Source organism: Cannabis sativa, chromosome 7 (genome assembly GCF_029168945.1).
Source record: "Cannabis sativa cultivar Pink pepper isolate KNU-18-1 chromosome 7, ASM2916894v1, whole genome shotgun sequence".
Classification (NCBI taxonomy): Eukaryota; Viridiplantae; Streptophyta; class Magnoliopsida; order Rosales; family Cannabaceae; genus Cannabis; species Cannabis sativa.
The window spans coordinates 11,387,860-11,409,730 of NC_083607.1; the positions used below are offsets into that span (position 1 = coordinate 11,387,860).

Below are 21,871 nucleotides of genomic sequence, written 5' to 3' on the forward strand. Positions count from 1 at the left end.
CATTGAGTTTGTGGTAGGTCAGCTACACAACTTAACGCTGCAATCTGATCTGTTAGAAAGAATAAAAGTTGCTCGGACGACGAATCCGGAGTTAGTGAAGATCCGAGATGAGGTATTGGCCGGGTCAAGCCAAGGACTTTTCGTTCAGATAGTGGGATGCTTTTGTATAAAGCCAGGGTTTGCGTCCCGAACAGTGTGGACTTGAGGAACGAGATCTTTGAGGAGGCTCATTCTACTCCATATTCTCTACATCCCGGCACCACCAAGATGTACCAAGACTTGAAACCGTACTTCTGGTGGAGCGGTATGAAGAAGAATTTGGTAGAATTCGTATCGAGATGCCTCACTTGTCAGCAGATCAAGGCTGAACATCAGAGACCAGCAGGGTTGTTGCAGCCTCTAACCCTACCAGAATGGAAATGGGAGGATATTACGATGGATTTTGTGGTCGGGTTACCTAGGACCACGGGTATGTATGACTCCATCTGGGTAGTGGTGGATCGATTTACGAAATCTGCTCATTTTCTGCCGGTTAGAACAACGTTTTCAGTGGATCAGTTGGCAGAACTGTACGTCAGGGAAATAGTGAGACTTCACGGGGTACCGAAGTCTATAGTTTCGGACAGGGATCCGAAATTCACCTCCAAATTTTGGCAAAGTTTGCAACGGGCAATGGGTACAAAGCTAAAATTCGATACGGCATTCCATCCTCGGACGGATGGTCGGTCCGAAAGGACAATTCAGATATTGGAGGACATGCTGAGAGCCTGTGTTATGGACTTTGAGGGTTCATGGAATAAATACCTACCGTTAGTAGAGTTCTCATATAACAACAGTTACCAGAGTACGATAGGGATGGCACCCTACGAACTGTTGTACGGTAGGAAGTGTAGATCCCCTATCCACTGGGATGAGACAGGGGAGAGGAAATACCTAGGTCCAGAGTCAGTTCAGCGGACCAATGAGGCAATAGAGAAGATTAAAGCTAGAATGCTTGCCTCCCAGAAAGGCATGCAAGAGTTACGCAGATCCGAAACGTAGGGATGTTGAGTTCCGAGTAGGGGACCATGTGTTTTTGCGAGTATCTCCGATGAAGGGGATTAAACGTTTCGGGAAAAGAGGCAAGTTATGCCCTAGATTTACAGGACCTTTCGAGATTCTCGAGAAGATAGGTCAAGTGGCATATCGGTTAGCATTGCCTCCAGCTTTATCGACTGCACAACGTATTTCATGTCTCAATGTTGAGAAAATACGTTTCGTACCCCTCTCATATAATCGATTATGAGAGCCTTCGGCTTCAGATATGTCCTATGAGGAACAGCCAGTGCAGATCCTGGATAGAAAGGATAAAGTCCTTCGGAATAAGACCATAGCGTTGGTCAAGGTTCTCTGGAGAAACAGTAAGGTGGAAGAAGCCACTTGGGAGCTAGAATCAGATATGCGAGCTCAATATCCAGAGTTATTCAGGTTAGATTTCGGGGACGAAATCCTTTTAAGGGGGGGATAGTTGTAAAGCCCGCTTAGTTAATGTGGAAATTAGCAGTTATTTATGTTAATCAGAAATTATTTATAGCTATTTAAATAATTTATCATTGTTATTTATGGAATTCGTATATGCATAATTATGTTATCGCCAGCTTTTATATTTCGCATTTCCGATTGTCCGTATTTTGGAACGCGGCGTTTGGCTCAGTAGAAATCACAACTTAGTATGTTAGTATTTTGGGGACGGGTTTTAGACATTGGGAATGTCGGGAATGGCCGGGAATTTAGAATGTCCCAAAAATACCCCTTTAGTGGTTATCTTGTGGTTTTAGTATGGAGGGGCAAAATGGTCTTTTTGCCCCAATGATATTTTGTCTTATGTGATTTTTAAATGGAAATTAAATGTTAATTGTAATTATTTTCTTGGCTGAAATAAGTATTATATGCATGCAAACCTTTATTTTCTCTCAACTTTACACTTAACAAAAAAATAGAAAAAACTTAGAAAAAAGGAAGCTCTCTTTTCTTTCTCTTCATTTCGGCTTGGTGTTGGGTTTGCTAGGGCAGGGATTTTCTCTTCAATTGCTTGTGATTTTCTCCTTCTCTTAGTGTGATTCAATTGTAGGTAAGATCTTTGAACTTGTCCTTCTATGTTTTCTTGAATTTTTAAGTGAAAAAGTGTTGAAAATGCATGTGATTGTGAAATGTTCTTGCTGCTGTAATTTTGTTGTTAGTTTATGGATTCAAGCATGATTTTTGATGATAAATGAGTTATTTGAAGCATGAGTAGCTAGGTTGTTCAAGCTTTTAAATTATATGTGAAAATTGATGATTTTTGTGAGAAAATGCCATGTTTAGTTTCGTGTTATTCGGTTGTTATTGTTAGTTTGCGAGAGGTGTTTTAATGCTTAGTTAAGTAGAATTAACTAGGCTAGGGTGCATGCTAGAGGGTTTAACCAAGTTTGAGTTCTTGAACTCAAAGCTTGGTCTTCAATGGTGAAATTTGCTTGTGAGGTTTCTGGGTAGGTTTGAGGCCTTGGAATGGTCATTTGGGACCTATGTAGGAGGTCTGGAAAGTTTGGGACCATTTGGGTTCGAATTGGTCAAGATATGGGAATTTTTGGTTGCCGTCGCGAGGAACCGAATTCCGGTTGAGCATCCCATCTCGGATGGGGGTTCGCATTTTCTTAACCCGGAATTCGGTTGGGCAACCGGACTTCGGATGGGGGATTTTTCGTAACCCTAGTTTTCCTCGTTTTTGGGTTTTTAGGGGTATTGCCATGCTTTTTATCGATAGGGAAACTTTTAGTTTCGAGTTTTAGTCCCCGGGAAGTGATTTAGCGTGTCACTTATAGCGTTGTGATTTTTATGGTTTAGGAGCCGATGTCCGCCGTTCGGCTTCGGTTCCGGTCGGGTTGGCACACCGAAATCGGAATCCGGGTAAGATTAGTATAACGGTATGCATATGTAGATTACATGTTTAGCGTGCATGTAGGAAGCCCGTTAGATTACATTAGATATGTATTTAGGCTTCGAACCACCCAACCCCGTCACGTCGGTACAGTGCCGGAGTATGACCAAGAATGGAGTATGACCGGTTCGACCGATCAGCCGACACCGGTTGGTGGTTCGGCTATTGACCTATCCGTCGGTACGAGTGGAGTATGACCGGCGGCGGAGTATGACCGGTTCGACCGATCAGGAGGATACTTGTCAATAGTACCGTCCCCTGAACGTTCAAAACTCAGTACCATGTTGGACATGGCAGTAGTGCTCAGTACCATGTTGGACATGGCAGTAGCGGGACTCAGTATCGTGTTGGACACGGCAGTCAGTTTTATGTATGATATTAATATGCTTTTCTTACTGAGTCTGTCGACTCACAGTTTACGTTGCATGTGTAGGTAAAGGCAAGGCAGTTGCTGATGGACCGTGAGCGAGCTTATGGGATTGTACATGTCGGGGCGGTTAGGCCTGGAGCGTACGATCCTCGGGACAGCACGGCTGAGATTTTGTAATTGTCGTTAGACGACTTTATTTTGATGTAAAAGTTGAACAGTGAAAACGTTTGTAAATATTTTTATAAATCGGGATCCCGAGACTTTTTGCAAAATGGTTTATAAGTTTAATGAAAAAGCAAAATTTTAATTAATCACGTTTTTCCATAAACCTCGTTGATTAGCAACGAGCTGCACAGTACGTTTAAAAATCACGTAATACGCCTAAGTTAGTTAGGGTGTTACAGAGGGAGAGGCTGAAGGAGAAGAACTGGTGTTTGATGACAGATGGTGCCTTGTAGGAAAGTTCCTGACGAGAAGATCTATAGATTTTGATGCTATGAGGCATTTGATGGCCTCTCTTTGGCAGCCAGGGAAGGGAGTTTACATCAAAGAAATGGACACCAATTTGTATTTGTTCCAATTCTACCATGAACTTGATATCCAAAGTGTTATAGATGGTAGTCCGTGGACATTTAATAAGTTTCCACTGGTATTCCATAGATTGAAAAGTGAGGAGAATCTGAGAATGGTTCATCTACATAAACTGGACATGTGGGGTTCAAATACATGATCTTAGAACATGATTCATGATGGAGAAGGTTGTGCATAGTGCAAGAGGATATGTGGGATCTTTTGTGAAGTCTGATTCAAAAAACTTCTATGGGATTTGGCGTGATTACTAGCGGGTTCGGTCTACTATTGACATTGAAAAACCATTGAAGCATCGTATGAAATTGTGTAAGGAGATTGGGGATTGAATTAGGGCAACATTCAAGTATGAGCATCTACCCACATTTTGTTTCATCTGTGGAATTATTGGCCATTCAGATTGATTCTGTCTGAAACATTTTGATCAAGACTTGGATCAAATCATTAAAACCTTATGGTATAGGGATGAAAGCACAATTGAGGAAAAAGAACTATCTCATCGGAGCACAATTGCTCAAATTGGGAAATGAAGAAGCATTGCCTAGAACTGGTGGTGTTTCTCGCCGGTCTGATGCTAAAAATCCGACAGTTGATGCAACAAAAATCATGGAAATTGATTCCATGATATCTGGTAGTAATGGTGGCACCATAAAGATTGGAGATAATAGACAGGGTAGTAATGAAGATGATAGGGTATCTGGTATGGATGTGGGGAATACTGATAGTAATAATACAGTAGACAAAGTCAACTTTAGTGAGAAGGACATGACACTTATTTTGGAAAATAAGAAAAGGCAGATGGATATGTAAATATTGAGAACGAGGATGTGGTACCTACGACTGGATTAAAGTTAGAATTGACAGAGCTCTTGTTTCTCAACAGTGGTTGGATATGTTTCCTACTGTAAAATTGTTCGATTTTGAGGTCTCAACTTCTGATCATTGTCCTCTACTCTTGGTCCCTGTAAATACGAGTGCTCTCGCTGGTAGAAGAGTTTTCAGGTTCGAAAACTCGTGGTTGAGGGAACCTTTATGCTTAAAGGTGGTCAAGGATACATGGGCTCAAGCTGTAGGTAGCCCAATTATGGATAAGGTTAAAAATTGTGGTGAGGTGCTTCTCGAATGGGGAAAGGATTATACGGGCAATTTTAAAAAAAGAATCCAAGAGTGTAAAGTTGAAATTTGCCATTGGAAGAAAGGGAGAGATACTGTGGCTGTTAGTAACTACAAAGCAGCCCATATAAATCTTAACAACATTTTGCTGCAACGCAAAATATTTTGGAAGCAAAGGAGCAAACAATTGTGGCTTCGTGAAGGGGATCAAAATTCAAAAATTTTCCATGCCAAGGCTACTTCGAGAAGGCGTAACAATTTAATTCAGAAGCTCAAGAATAATGTGGGAGTTTGGGTCGGTTGGGAGGATGAACTACCTACTGTGGTGGCCGATTATTTTAACCAACTTTTCAACTATGAAGCCATGGAGTATAGAGTTGTGGTGGAGTGCATTCAACTGAAAATAACAGAGGAACAAAATGAACAAATGCTTGGGGATGTTACAGTAGAGGAGATAAAAAAAAAAGCATTGTTTCAAATGCATCCTGAAAAATCTCTTGGACTTGACGGAATGACCCCGGGGTTTTACTAAATTTTTTTTGCACATTGTGGGTGATGACATTGTTACTTTGGTACGGTCTTTCTTCACTATTGGATTCTTTCTAAATGCTCTAAATGATACAAAAATTGTTTTAATCCCTAAGAAAAAAAATGCCAGAAAAAATGAGTGATCTTCGACCTATTTCCCTGTGTAATGTTCTTTTTAAGATTATCTCTAAAGTTCTTGCTAACAGGTTGAAAGTGGCTTTGCCTGATGTAATCTCTAACACTTAAAGTGCTTTCTTACCTGGCCAATTGATATCGGATAATATCATGGCTTCTTTTGAGATTATGCATTATTTGAAGAGGAAAAGGGTGGGGAAGGAAGGATTTATGGCTCTTAAACTCGACATGAGTAAGGCATATGATCGAGTTGGTTGGGAATTTTTCAGAAGCAAAGTTACATTGAATGGGTTTCATCCGTCATATTGTCTCTCTAATCATGTATTGTGTGACAAGTGTTACTTACAATGTGACTTATGGGGGGAGAGTTATGGGGCCTATTCACCCAGGTAGAGGTATAAGATAGGGGGATCCACTTTCCCCTTACTTATTCCTGGTTTGTGCGGAGGGGTTGTCTTCACTTTTGAAACATTATGAGCAAAATCATTGGTTGTCAAGTTGCTAGAGGTGCTCCTCGTGTTTCACATTTGCTATTTGCTGATGATAGCTACGTGTACTGCAAGGCTAATGATAAATAAGCTATAAGAGTCTTACAACTTCTCCATGTGTGTTAAAGAGCCTCGGGTCAGTAGGTTAATCAAGCCAAGTCGTCCATATTTTTCAGTAAAAATATGAATGATGGCACTCGGGCTATGATGTGTAATATGCTGGGAATGAATGAAGCTATGGAGAATAGTTTGTACCTGGGATTGCCATGTATCATGGGTAGAAGCAAGAATGCAATTCTTGGCTTCCTTAAAGAAAAAATGCAGAAGAAAATTTTCTCTTGGGAGAGCTGGTTTCTATCTAAAGCGGGAAAAGAGGTCTTATAAAAGTCAGTTGCCCAAGCATTGCCTTGCTATGCTATGAGTGTGTTCTTAATTACTAAAGAGATTTGCTCTAACCTTGAAGGAACGATGTCTAAATTCTGGTGGAAATCTCAGTCAAATCCAAGTCTATTATGCCTAAAGTAATTTTCACATCTCGTGTCTATGCCTTAAAGTTGGAAGTATTTAGAATTCAGATGAAAATGTTATTGTTGTTCTCAAAAAGGAGACGAAAAATTTAAAAAAATTAAAACTTGATCAAGCTATATGAGCAATGCTATTAGAAAATATTGTAGAGTCAACTTGTCATCATAATCTCTCATTTGGGGTGAGAATATAACACACACATGATTTACCTTCATGAAGTTAACAATAAAGAAAAAAATACATATCAATTAAGAATTTATTACCTTTGGACAAATAAATTTCTTAAAGAATATTATTAATTCAAGCCAAAAAATAATAATAAATACATATATTTAAATTATTACCTTTGGGCAAATAATTAAAATATACACATTTAATATTAACTCATTTCACGTAATGTGAACTAATATATATAATTACTGTCTTTGGGCACGTAATTACATATATAGTCAACTAAAATATATAATACTTTCTGTAACATATGAAATTTGGTGATAAAAAAATCATTGAAAATTTAATAATTTTCAACCAATTTTTGAAAAGAGATATATTAATTGTATGTAATATATTGATAATAAAAAATAAAGTGTTCACCATAACACATTATTTTTGAATCAAACAATCAAGTTTTATAAATTTTAGAACAACAAATAATAGAAAGATGTGAAATAAAGAGTATTTGTGGAGATTACATAGTCAAGATAAATTAAATAAGAGAGTGACTATGTTAAATAGAACGAGAAGAAACCCAAAATTTTTTCTATGATTTATGGATTTCAAAAAATCATCAAAAATATTTTTAATAATTTTTTAACTGCATAATTATCATTAAACTAATAATAATTATGAAACTGAGTCAAAAAATTAATTAAAAATCACCAAAAAATTAAAAATTAAATTCTAAAAATGCTGGAAAAAAGAATCATCGAAAAACGACATCAAAAGGCAGGGCACGTGCCCCCACGCACCGCTGCCGAGAGTTGGCTTCACAGAGGGGAGGTCTTCTTCTTCCTCCAGCCGGATCCTCACTGGGTCGCACGACCCGGTTCGGCGCCATTCGGGTCTGGACGAATTTCAGCCAAAAAACGCGACGAAAACATCAAAAAATTAAGGGTTTTGTTCGGGATTGAATTTCTACTCTATCTATGGGTTGAATTTGGGATAAAATAAGTAAAACAATGCTACATCTTATTGAAACTAATTCGAAAATATAAGAACAAAAAAGAACCCGATTCTCCTATGTATTTCATCCAATTAGAAAAGTAAATGATGTATAAATATTGTGGATTATTCATTAATATGGTTTGCACAATTAATTTTATTCAATAGTCAATAGAATTAAAAAACCCAAATTTAATTTCATATAGAAAATACATAAACCCTAAAAGTTTAATCTTAAAATTCTCCTAATTTACTCAACGATTTTAATCATATAAGTTATCAATAGAAAGAGAATTCCATGATGAATAAAATCCCTAAACTTTTAGGATTAAACAACGAAAAATTTAATAGAAAATAATAACAAAATTAATTTGTAATTAAAAAAATTAACATATACATATTAATTGTTATACAAATCATAGGTCCTAAATCATATACAATAGGCAATCTGATACCACATGTTAAAAAATTAATAATAAACCAAACATCAGTTTGTATATAATATAGAACACTGTAATAATAGATAACAATTATGTATGCGTATCTGATTGATCCATAGTAATTACCGCAATTTGATAGTGCAATACTATCAACTAAGTCTTTCTTCCTAGATCTCTAAATCAGAAATAGTTTTATTTATCTGATTATTAAAAGTATACGCTGTGATAAGACAACATGTATTTATTATTTATCTGATTATTAAAAGTATACGCTGTGATAAGACAACATGTATTTATAGAGTTAGCAAGGGGACTTAGCTACGTACCCTAGTTGGACTAGGCCTACTCAACAAAAGTTTCAGTCAACTAGAAAAATCCACACTTTTGCTTCACCTAGACTTTACACATATAGATGCTAAGCCCATTAACTATTGATCACCAACAATATGGACTAACACAACAAAGAACTATCCAATCAACCCAAGTTTTAATAAAAACCAATAAAAATTAGGGATAAGCTGAGAAATACCTCTTTTTTGTATCCATTAATAAAAAATATCCTAATATTATATTTCATTAAAATCTACCCACTTTTATGAGTGGTTGCCTAATATACCCTTGCACTCCACTTAAGTCTAGCACATAATTTATATGTTAGAGATATTATTACAATAGAAGAAAATCAAGACATTACATGTAAAGACCGCTTAGTTTAATTTGGAAATTAACATTTAATTATGTTTAATTATGGAAAATTATTTATAGATATTTAAATAATTATTTATGCTGTTATTATTGAATTCTGAAATGCATTTTATGTCATATAGTGAATTTCATAATTTTGCGTTTCTGGTGCCCGGCAACATAGAACTCGGTGTTTGGCTCAGTAAAATCACAACTTAGTATGTTAGTATTAGGGGACGGTTATTTACACATTAAGAATGTCGGGAGTGGTCGGGAATTTAGAATTTCCCAAAATACCCTTTAGTGCCCTTTATGTTAATTTTAGTGTGGAGGGGCAAAATGGTCATTTTGCCCCAATGATATTTTGTCCTTTAGTGGAATTTATGTGGTGAAAATACTTGATTTTAATTGATATTTGTTGGCTGAATAAAGAGTTGGAATATTACATTTTATCCTTTATTTCGAAATTGGAAAACTTAGAAAAAAATTAGAAAAAACTCAAGCTCTTTTCCTCTCTCTCTCTCTCGGCTGGTGTGGATTGCTAGGGCTGGGAATTCTTCTTGATTTTTCAAACATTATTCATCCAATCTAAGTGTTGTTCAAGTGCTTGGTAAGATCCTTGTAGCTTCTCTTTTAGTTTTCTTGGTTTTTAAGAAAGTTGAGTGTTGCATGCTTGAGAGTTTGTGGTTGTGGTTATTGTTTGTGATTGCTTTTGATTTCTGAAGTTTAATTATGATTTAAAATGTTGATTCAAGCAAGATTGTGTTGGTGATTAGTTGGTTTTATCAAAATATGGAATTCTTACTCAAAACTATAGCTTTCAAAGAAAAATGATGAAATTTGCTGCTGCACTTGTTGTTGATGCTTGTTGTAGTTTTCAGAGGTTATTATATGCTTATTTAGGAAGATTTGAACTGGTTTGAATGCATGTTGTTGATGTTTAACCAAGTTTGAGTTTTGAACTCAAAGCTTGGAGCTTTAATGGTGATTTTTGATTCTGTGTTTTTTGGATTGTGTTATTGCTTTAGAGATGTTCTTGGGGTATTTAGAACAGGTCTGGAAGGTTTGGTTTAAATTGGGTTTGACTTGAGGGAGTTATGAATTTTTGTTTGAATCTTGCGAGGAGCCGGAATTCCGGATGTGCAACCGGAATTCCGGACGAGGTTCAGGAATTCCCAGATTCGGAATTCCGGTTGCAGAACCGGTCTACCGGTTGGGGGATTTTCAAGAACCCTAGTTTTTCTCGTTTTTATGTTATTTGGGGTACTGCCATGCTTTTTATCGATAGGGAAACTTTTGGTTTCTAGTTTAAGTCCCCGGGAAGTGATTTAGCGTATCACTTAATAGTGTTGTGATGGTTATGGTTTAGGAGCCTGTAAACCGCCGCGCAGTACGTTCCAATCAAGTTAACCGGCACACCTGAATTCGGAATTGAGGTAAGATTAGTATAACAGTATGCATATATATTACATGTTTAGCGTGCATGTTAGGAAACCTGTTAGATTACATTAGATATGTATGTTGGCTTCGTACCATCCGACCATATCACCTCGATTAGGCTAGAGTATGACTAGCAACTGGAGTATGACCAGTATACCGAGTTTAGGCTGATTCTAGGGTTGGTGGTACTGTGCTATTTGACCGCATCACATCGGTTAGGCTAGAGTATGACTAGCAGCTGGGGTATGACCAGTGAACCGAGTATAGGCTGATACTGTAACACATCGGTTAGGCTAGAGTATGACTAGCAGCTGGAGTATGACCAGTGAACCGAGTATAGGCTGTTACTTGTCAATAGTACCGTCGTACGAATATTCGGGACTCAGTATTCGTGTGGGACACGGCAGTTAGGGTTATGGTCAGGGGTATGGGCGTCTGATCATAACCCGGGATTTATGTATGATTGTGATTTATGCTTTTCTTACTGAGTCTGTCGACTCACAGTGCTATGTTTATGTGTAGGTAAGGGCAAGGCCAAAGCTGAGGAACCGTGAGGACGAGCCGATGAATATTGTACATGTCGGGGTGGTTAGGCCTGGAGCGTACGATCCTCGGGACAATAGTGCTTTTGTAATTAGTCGCTAGGCGACAAGTATTTTGTATTAGACAGTGAACTTTTGTAAAGCTTTTTGTAAATGGGATCCCACAGTATTTTGTATGAAATATTTTATAAGTTTAATAAAAAAGCAAAAATTTTAATTAATCACGATTTCCATAAACCTCGTTGATTAGCAACGAGCTGCACAGTATGTTTAAAAATCACGTAATACGTCTTTGCTAGTTAGGGTGTTACAATTTGGTATCAGAGCCGCCAGGTTGAATTCCGAAGATCGTCACGACATGTACAATCATCATCAGCAGTTAGCTCGTTCTACGCTTCAGTAGGCTTTTATTGCTTTAGTAGTTTATTTAATTATTATGAAATAAGAAAAGCCTGATAGGAAGCATGTTAGTAGCCTGATAGTAGAATAGGCGCATGTTTTTAATTTTCAGTTGTAACAGGTCAGCTCTCAGTTAATAACTCATTTTACTCAGTGCTGTTTGATTCTGGGGACACGCATTCTTATGTGGCAGCCAGAATCTTTAGTAAGTTGGATAGATCGTGTGATAGTTATGAATCAGGGATTGGAACCCTATTACCTGGCGGAGAGTTAGTTATCTCCAAAAGGTGGATTAGGTCTATGTCGATCAGAATAGATGGTAGAGAATTAAGTGCTGACTTGATAGAGATGAGCTTAGTAGATTTTGATATTATTTTAGGAATGGATTTCCTATCTAAGTACTCAGCCAGTATTGATTGTAAGAGGAAGATGGTGATCTTTCAACCGGAAAGTGAAGAACCATTTGTGTTTGTTGGTTCGGTTCGGGGATCTCAGATCCCGGTGATTTCGGCCATGTCAGTAAGGGAGTTACTGCATGGCGGGTGTTTAGGGTTTCTGGCCGTGGTGATGGACACCACTCGGCCAGATACCATTCGGCCAGAGGACATTAAGGTGGTTCTAGATGTATTTCCCGAAGAACTTCCAGGTTTACCACCTCAGCGGGAGATTGATTTCGTTATAGATTTAGCACCAGGAGTGGAACCGGTTTCCAAGGCTCCGTATAGAATGGCTCCAGCTGAGCTTAAAGAATTAAAGATTCAGCTTCAAGGGTTACTTGACATAGGGTTTATCAGACCTAGTGTGTCACCCTGGGGAGCCCCGGTTTTGTTCGTCAAGAAGAAAGATGGAACTATGAGGATGTGTATCGATTATCGGGAGTTAAACAAGCTAACAGTGAAGAATAAATATCCACTACCTAGGATCGATGATCTTTTTGATCAACTTCAGGGGAAGACGGTCTTTTCCAAGATTGATCTCCGATCGGGTTATCATCAGTTGAAAATTCGAGAGGAGGACATTCCGAAGACGGCTTTCCGTACTAGGTATGGACATTATGAATTCTTGGTTATGTCATTTGGACTAACCAATGCTCCTGCGGCATTTATGGATTTGATGAATAGAGTATTCAAGGATTTCCTCGATATCTATGTAATTGTGTTTATCGACGACATCCTTGTGTACTCTCAATCAGAAGAGGAGCACGAGTTACATCTTCAGATGGTTTTGCAACGGCTTCGAGAACACAAACTTTACGCCAAATTCAAGAAATGTGAATTGTGGCTATCTCAGGTGTCCTTCTTAGGGCACATTGTTAGCAAAGATGGGATCAAGGTGGATCCTGGGAAAATAGAATCCGTCAGGGATTGGCCAAGACCGAAGACAGTGACAGAAGTTAGAAGCTTCTTGGGTTTAGCCGGAGATTATCGTAGGTTCGTGGAAGGGTTTTCTAAGATTTCAACACCCTTAACCGAACTTACAAAGAAGAATCAGCGGTTTGTGTGGTCAGACAAGTGCGAAGCTAGCTTTCAAGAGCTGAAACAGAGGTTGATTACAGCTCCAGTGTTAGCTTTGCCTTCAGACAAAGAGAAGTTTGTAGTTTATTGCGATGCATCCAGACAGGGTCTGGGATGTGTGCTGATGCAAGCCGATCGGGTTATCGCTTATACCTCCTGTCAGTTAAAGGATTATGAACAGCGATACCCGACTCATGACCTAGAGTTGGCCGCGGTAGTTTTTGCATTGAAGATCTGGCGGCATTACCTTTACGGAGAAAGGTGTTATATCTATACCGACCATAAAAGTCTCAAATATTTCTTTACTCAGAAAGATTTAAATATGAGACAGAGGCGTTGGTTGGAGTTAGTGAAAGATTACGATTGTGAGATTCTCTATCACCCTGGGAAGGCCAATGTAGTGGCCGATGCCCTGAGCAGGAAGGGTCCCGGGCAGGTACCTAGCATGATTCAGATCTCGACTCAGTTAGCAGAGGACATGGTTAAATCCAGCATTGAGTTTGTGGTAGGCCAGCTTGACAACTTGATGCTGCAATCTGATCTGTTGGAAAGAATTAAAGCCGCTTAGATGACTGATCCAGAGTTAGTAAAAATCAGAGACGAAGTTTTGGCTGGCCAAGCCAAGGATTTTTCAGTGTCAAACAACGGGATGCTTCTGTATAAAGCTAGGGTTTGTGTTCCGAGTAGTGTGGAACTCAGGAATGAGATCTTTGAAGAGGCTCATTCTACCCTTTATTCTCTGCATCCCGGCACCACCAAGATGTACCAGGATCTTAAACTGTACTTCTGGTGGAGCGGTATGAAGAAGAATTCGGTAGAATTCGTATCGAGATGCCTCACCTGTCAGCAGATTAAGGCTGAACATCAGAGATCGGCAGGGTTGTTGCAGCCTTTAACCCTACCTGAATGGAAGTGGGAGGATATCGCGATGGATTCCGTGGTAGGGTTACCTAGAACCACGGGTTTGTTCAATTCCATCTGGGTAGTGGTGGATCGATTCACGAAATCTACTCATTTTCTGCCTGTTAGAACAACCTATTCAGTGTATCAGTGTTAGGTTTTATGCCTTAAATAAAATTCCATTTCAATGTAATCTATTTTATTCAACATCAATAAAGAAACAGAAGTATCTTTCATTCATTTGTGTATGTTTTGGTTCACTTTATCAATTGCTTGTCTATTTGATTTATAAATTCATCTTAAACCCTTTTCACATACTTGATCCTGTTTATTGTGTTGTCATCACATTGGAAAGTAAACATGACTATGTGAATAAAGTTTCCTAGATTTATCAGACACAGGGTTTTACTGATATGATAATCTACAACAAGAGTTTACTTGCATTTGGAGAAATGCTATGTTCTTTCCAGAGCATTGGTTAAAGTAAAGCTCAGGTTGGATGCATGGAGTATGCATCGGAAGGGACCGATATTGAACTTTGACTTAGATTTAATTAAACTTACCGTAAAAACTATTCAAGTCAATATCGCCTAGTTGATCCTAGATCAAATGTTCTTAATCCTGTTATGATTAGGCTCAATCTTGAAAGGCTATTCGTGTTCTTTGATTTGTTAGTTAAGCCTACTTTTAGGTCAGGGTGATACGTACATTTTGGGAACACGGTAGTGCAATTGAGTGGGAGCGCTAGCATAAACATGGAATCTATAGCTTCTATCTGGCGAATAGTAAGCAAAGGATGATCTCCTTCGAGCTTGACCAAACGAACATAAATGGTGGAGTACTCATTTCACATAAGCTGAAATATCATTTATACGGGGTCAACTGTTTTAAGGATAAAATACATAGTAGGGTGTTACGGTAATCTAATCCCTTTACAGTGTAGATCATTCATATAGAGGATCATTGATCAAATTAGGATTATAACAATGAATAACTAATGATGCGTCTATATGGTGGAACATATAGAGCATTCTATATACTGAGAGTGCAATTCTAAGTTCTATGCGTGGATTCAACGAAGAATTAATAAGTTAGTGAATTTTAGTGATATATTCTTGATCTACTTATTGGAAGCTCGGTTATATAGACCCATGGTCCCCGCACTAGTTGAGATAATATTGTTTGTAAGACTCATGTAATTGGTTTTGATTAATCAATTATAATTCTCAAATTAGACTATGTCTATTTGTGAAATTTTTACTAAGTTAGGGCGAAATTGTAAAGAAAGAGTTATTAGGGGCATATTTGTTAATTATGATACTTTGTATGGTTCAATTAATAAATATGATAAATGACAATATTATTTAATAATTATTTATAGTTATTAAATAGTTAGAATTGGCATTTAAATGGTTGAATTAGAACATTGGCATTTTTGAGAAAATCAGATACAAAAGTGATAAAACTGCAAAATTGCAAAAAGAGAGGCCCAAACCCAATAAGCCATGGCCGGAAACTTTTATAGGAGTTTTACCTCTGATATTTTCATTATTTTAATGCCAAATAATTCAAACCTAACCCTAGTGGAATGCTATAAATAGGTGGTGAAGGCTTCAGGAAAATTACACTTTTCATTCAGAAAAACCTGAGCCTCTCTCTCTACCTTGGCCGCCACTCTCTCTCTCTCTCTTCTTCCTTGAATATTTCGAAACCCCTTAGTGATTAGAGTAGTGCCCACACACAGCAAGCAATACCTCAATCATAGAGAGGAAGATCGTGAAGAAAGATTTTCAGCAAAAGGAGTTTCAGCATCAAAGATTCAGAGAAAGAGATCCAGGTTCAGATCTTGATAATACTCTGTGACAGAAAGGATACAAGGGTTAGAGATCTGAACGGAAGGAGTAATTTAATTTTGCTGCACCCAATGTAAGGTTTCTTAAAATTTATATGTGTTTATTTCATTGTTTTAGAAAGTTCATATTTAGGGTGTTAATCAACATACTTGTGAGTAGATCTAAGATCCTGGTAAAATAATTCCAACAATCAGTTGGCAGAATTGTACGTTAAAGAGATTGTGAGACTTCACGGGCCTGTGTTTGCAACGAGCAATGGGTACAAAACTGAAATTCAGTACAGGATTCCATCCTCAGACAGATGGGCAGTCCGAAAGGACAATTCAGATATTGGAGGACATGCTACGAGCCTGGGTCATGAATTTTGAAGGCTCTTGGAATAAATATCTACCGTTGATAAAATTATCTTACAACAACAGTTATCAGAGTACGATAGGGATGGCTCCCTATGAACTGTTATATGGTAGGAAGTGTAGATCTCCCATCCACTGGGATGAGACAGGGGAGAGGAAATACCTAGGTCCGGAGTCAGTGCAGCGGGCCAATGAGGCAATTGAGAAAATAAAAGCTAGAATGATTGCCTCACAGAGTAGACAGAAAAGTTATGCAGATCCGAAATGCAGAGATGTTGAGTTCCGAGTAGGGGACCATGTGTTTTTACGAGTATCTCCAATGAAGGGGATTAAACGTTTCGCGAAATTGTTGGAAGTTATTTTACCAGGAACTTAGATCTACTCACAAGTATGTTGATTTAACAACCTAAATATGAACTTCTAAAACGATATGAAATTAAACACATAAGAGTATCAGAAATCTTACAGTGATTGCAGCGGAATATATATGTCTCCTCCCACTCAGATCTCTAACCCTTGATTCCTTTCTGTAGCAGAGTATAATCAAGATCTGAGCCCGATAGTCCTTCTTTGTTATCTCTGAAATCTACACAGCCTTCCTCACTATGATTGAGGTATTACTTGATGTGTGTGGGCACTACTCTAGCACTCATACATTTCGAAACAGTGAAGGAATAGAGAGAGAGAGAGGGTGGCGGCTCAGAGAGAATTTTCTGAGAGAAAATTCTTTCAGAATAATGCTGTGAAAAGGTTGTACAGATGTGTGAAACTCTGAAGCCTTTGCCTTCTATTTATAGAAGACCACCAAGGGCTATGATTGACATTTTGAACTGAGAAAATCAAAGGGAAAAGGAAGGTAAAGGGGCCGGCCTAGGCAATGTGGAAACAAGGCTTGCCTCTTTTCCAACTTTCCTTTTCCTACACTTGATAGTTTCCCTTTTTTTGTGAAAAATTGCCAATCCCATTGTTCAACCATATTAATGATAAATCTAATTATTTAATAATTAAAAATAATTATCAAATAATATATTATCATTTATTTTATTAATAATGAAACTAATTAAAGTTTCCTAATTAATAAATATGCCCTTCAAAATCTCTATTTACTGTTTTGCCCTTAATAAGTGCTAAATTCTCAAACTGACAAGTCTATCTTGAGAATTTTTAATTGATTAATTAAAATCAATTAAATGAGTCCTACAAGTAATATCATCTCAACTAGTGAGGGGACCATGGGTCTATATATCCGAGCTTCCAATAAGCAGATCTAGAATTTACCACTTAAATTCACTGACTTATTAATTCTTCGTTGAATCCACACATAGAACTCAGAATTGCACTCTCAGTATATAGAATGCTCTATATGTTCCACCATATAGACACATTATTAGTTATCCATTGTTATAATCCTAATGTGATCAATGATCCTCTATATGGATGATCTACACTGTAAAGGGACTTAAATTACCGTAACACCCTACAATGTATTTTATCCTTAAAACACTTAACCCTGTATAAATGATATTTCAACTAAGTGAAATGAGTACTCAATCATTTATCTCGTTTGGTTAAGCTCGAAGGAAATCACCCTTTGCTTACTATTCGCCAGATAGAAGCTATAGATTCCATATTTATGTTAGCGCTCCCACTCAATCGCACTACCGTGTTCCCAAAATGTATGTATTGCCCAGACTAAAGTTTTAGGCTTAACTAACAAATCAAAGAACACGAATAACACTCTTGAAATTAAGCCTAACCATATCAGGATTTAGATCATGTGATCTAGGATCAACTTATGATATTGAATTGAATAGATGTTTACGGTAAGTTTCAAAATCTAATTCAAAGTTCAATATCGGTCCATTCCAATGCATACTCCATGCATCCAACTCCGAGCTTTACTTTAACCTATGTTACGGAAAGAACATAACATTTCTCCAAATGTAAGTAAACTCTGTTGTAGATTGTCATATCAGTGAAACCCAGTGTTCTGATAAATCTAGGAATACTTTATTCACATAGTCATGTTTATTTTCCACTGTGTTGACAACACAATAAACATGTTCAAGTATGTGAAAAGGGTTTGGATGAATTTATAAATCAAATAGACAAGCAATTGATTAAGTGAACCAAAACATACACAAGTGAATGAAAAATTACTTCTGTTACTTTATTGATATAGAATAACTGATTACATTGAAACAGAGTTTTATTTAGGGCATAAAACCCAACAAACTCCCACTTGCACTAATATAAAACAAATCAGTACATTTCAATTAATCCTAAATTTTGACGGTGCTTTTCGAATGAAGTTACTGCCAAGACTTTGGTGAATGGATCAGCCAAGTTATCCTGCGTATCCACTTTCTCCACCAGTACATCCCCTCTTGCCACATATTCTCTGATAATATGATACTTTCTTTCTATGTGCTTACTTCTCTTGTGGCTCCGAGGTTCCTCACTGTTGGCTATAGCTCCAGTGTTATCACAAAGCAGGACTAGAGGCCTTTCCATTCCAGGAACTACACCAAGACTGGTGAAGAACTTCCTAAGCCAGACAACCTCTTTAGCTGCTTCAGCCGCAGCTATGTATTCTTCCTCCATGGTAGAATCCGAAATCGCAGTTTGTTTAGCACTTCTCCAAACCACTGCTCCACCCCCAAGAGTAAACACCATCCCAGATGTAGATTTCCTGTCTTCAAGACATCCCTGGAAATCTGAGTCTGTATAGCCTAAGGGATTCAAAGCACCACCCTTGTAGACTAATACATAATCTCTTGTACTCTTTAAGTATTTCAAAATATACTTAACAGCATTCCAATGTACCCTACCTGGATTTGACTGATACCTGCTCACGATTCCAACTGCATAGCAGATGTCAGGTCTAGTGCATAGCATAGCATACATTAGACTTCCAACTGCAGAAGCATAAGGAATTTTTGCCATGTCTTCTATCTCTTGAGGATCAGTAGGACACTGTTCCTTAGATAGACGAATACCATGTCTAGAGGGCATGTTTGCCCCTTTGGTATTGGTCATGGAAAATCTCTCAAGTACTTTGTCAATGTAAGCTGTTTGAGAGAGAGCAAGGGATCTGTTCTTCCGGTTTCTGACAATCTGAATACCAAGAACATAGGCTGCCTCACCCAAGTCTTTCATGTCGAATTGAGTGTCAAGCCATTCCTTGATGTGAGTCATTTTCTTGACATTGTTTCCAATGATCAAAATGTCATCAACATAAAGGACCAGGAATACTACTACTTGGTTTTCCTTGAGTTGGTAAACACAAGGTTCATCTTCATTCTGATGAAAGCCGTAGGTCTTGACGATCTCATCAAACCTTTTGTTCCATGAGCGAGAAGCTTGCTTAAGCCCATATATGGACCTATTTAATTTGCAAACTTTATTCTCCTGCCCAGGAAGAACATAACCTTCTGGTTGCTCCATATAAATGGTTTCTTCAAGAAGCCCATTAAGAAAGGCTGTCTTGACATCCATTTGCCAGATTTCACAATCTAAAGCAGCAGCTATGGAGAGAAGAATTCGGATGGATTTGAGCATGGCAACAGGACTAAAAGTTTCCTCATAGTCCACACCTTCTCTTTGGGTATAACCCTTGGCGACCAGTCTAGCTTTGAAAGTTTCGACTTCGCCTCCAGCACCTCTTTTCTTCTTGTAGACCCATTTACATCCAATTGGACGAAAATCTTCAGGTGGTTCTACATATTCCCAGACTTTGTTCTTTTTCATGGAATCCATTTCTGAATCCATATCGGCTAACCATCGCTTCCGTTGTGCACTTGCCATTGCCTGTTTATAGGTCAATGGGTCGTCATCAATACCGTCACCAACGACCATATTGATTTCACCATCCAAGCCATAACGAGACGGTTTCGTAGTAACCCTCCCACTACGACGAGGAGCGGTGACCTTCTGAACAGGAGCTTTAGTAGTAGTTTTCTCAGTTGCTACAACTGAGGGAGTGGGATGTTCCTCTTCTTGAGTAGAAGAAGATGGTACATTTGAAGGAACGATTCGTGAGCATTTCCTCTAATACAATTTCACTTTTCGGTTTGTTGTCTTTCATATAGTTCTCTTCAAGGAAAGTAGCATTTGTAGAAACAAACACTTTGTTATCCTTGTGACTATAGAATAGTCCACCCCTAGTCTCTTTAGAATTTCCGACAAACATGCAAACCTCAGTTCGCGATTCCAGTTTGCCTTCTTTCTTTCTTAAGATGTGAGCAGGGCACCCCCAAATCCTATAATGGCGCAAACTAGGTGTGCGACCATTCCATAGTTCGACGGGTGTCTTAGGGACTGCTTTAGATGGAACAACATTTAAAATATCGTTTGCCATTTGAATAGCATATCCCCAGAAGGACGTAGACAGAGTTGAGTAACTCAGCATAGACCTAACCATTTCTAAGAGAGTGCGATTTCTTCTTTCTGCAACTCCATTCGCCGTGGAGTGCTAGGGCGATATATTGGGATTCAATTCCAAGTTCAATTAAATGATCTTTGAACTGCATATCCATATATTCTCCACCCCTATCAGTTTGCAAGATCTTTAATGTTTTACCTAATTGGTTTTGAGCCAAAGCATGAAATTCCTGAAACTTTTCAAACGTTTCAGATTTCTTTTGCATTAGGTAAAGAAAACTATATCTAGAGAAATCATCAATGAAAGTGACGAAATACTCATAACCTCCTCTGGCTTTTACATTCAGCGGTCCGCAAACATCTGAATGTACTAACCCTAGGGGTTCTTTGGCACGCTCTCCCTTTGCGGAGAAAGAACGTTTGGTCATTTTTCCTTCTAGGCAAGACTCGCAGATCGGGCGCTTCTCCTAAGACGACATTTTTCAATGGACCGTCTTTGGTTAGCCTATTGAGTCTATCAAAGCCTATATGACCTAAACGTAAATGCCATAGATAAGTTTGATCATCATTATCAATCTCTTTTCTCTTAAGGCTTCTAGGTTTAGCTACATTGAAAAGTTCAGTATTTAGTGAGATTTGAGTATCAGGTCTTAAAACATAAAGCCCTCGTTCCATGTTTGCAACACATATATGAAATCCATTACGAGAAATTGAACAATTTGAACTCGAAAAATTCAATATATAAAATTGTGTCTGTAAACATGAAACACTAATCAAGTTTCTACTAAAATTAGGAATATATAAAACATTCTCTAAAAGTAAAAACTTCTTAGAATTAAACTTGATTCGGCCGTTCCTCTTGCTTTAACCGATACCAACTCGCCATTTCCAACTTTAAGCTTTAACTCATCCGGGTGAAGATTCTCCCAAGTTTCAAGCAGGTAATGAAGAACATACATGGTTAGTAGATCCGGTAATCAACAATCCGGGAGGATTTGTCGTTCTCTAAAACACATGATTCAAATACAAAAGCATCACCTTCGTTTGAATTGTCTAGAAGCCTGGGTCATTGTTCTTCTTTATGTCCCTTTCCATTACAATTCGCACATAGAACATGATGTCTGATATTTGTACTTGAAGAAGCAGCTTTGTTAAAGCCCTCATGCTTAATCTTCTTCCTTCCGATTAAAGCTTGCAATGCTAGGAGGTCTCATTGCAATCGAGTATCCCGCTCATGGGCCCTCAACTCGGACTCGAGTTTGTCCATGTCGGAGGAGTTAGGATTGTTCAATAAATAATATAGAACAAAACTGTTATACTCCTGAGGAAGACTATAAAGTATGAGTTTTACCCATTGTTCCTTTGATAAATCAATTCCTACTAGATTTTCCTTTTGGAATTTCGATTCATCAACAATAGGTGCGAGTTAATGCAACTACGAGGAAGCATTTTCACACTATTGAGTTCTTTTGCAAAGATACTAACTAGGAGTGGATCGG

The 21,871-nt window shown here is 38.0% G+C and overlaps 1 protein-coding gene across 1 annotated transcript; it reads left to right on the top strand.

Moving 5' to 3' along the window:
• Positions 1–5,690: 5,690 nt before the first annotated feature.
• LOC115696414 (uncharacterized) lies at positions 5,691–6,268 on the top strand. The gene is made up of 3 exons (XM_030623316.1): positions 5,691–5,783; positions 5,874–6,079; positions 6,196–6,268. The coding sequence occupies exons 1-3, from the start codon at positions 5,691–5,693 to the stop codon at positions 6,266–6,268; spliced, it is 372 nt and encodes a 123-aa protein (XP_030479176.1).
• The last annotated feature ends 15,603 nt before the right edge of the window (positions 6,269–21,871 follow it).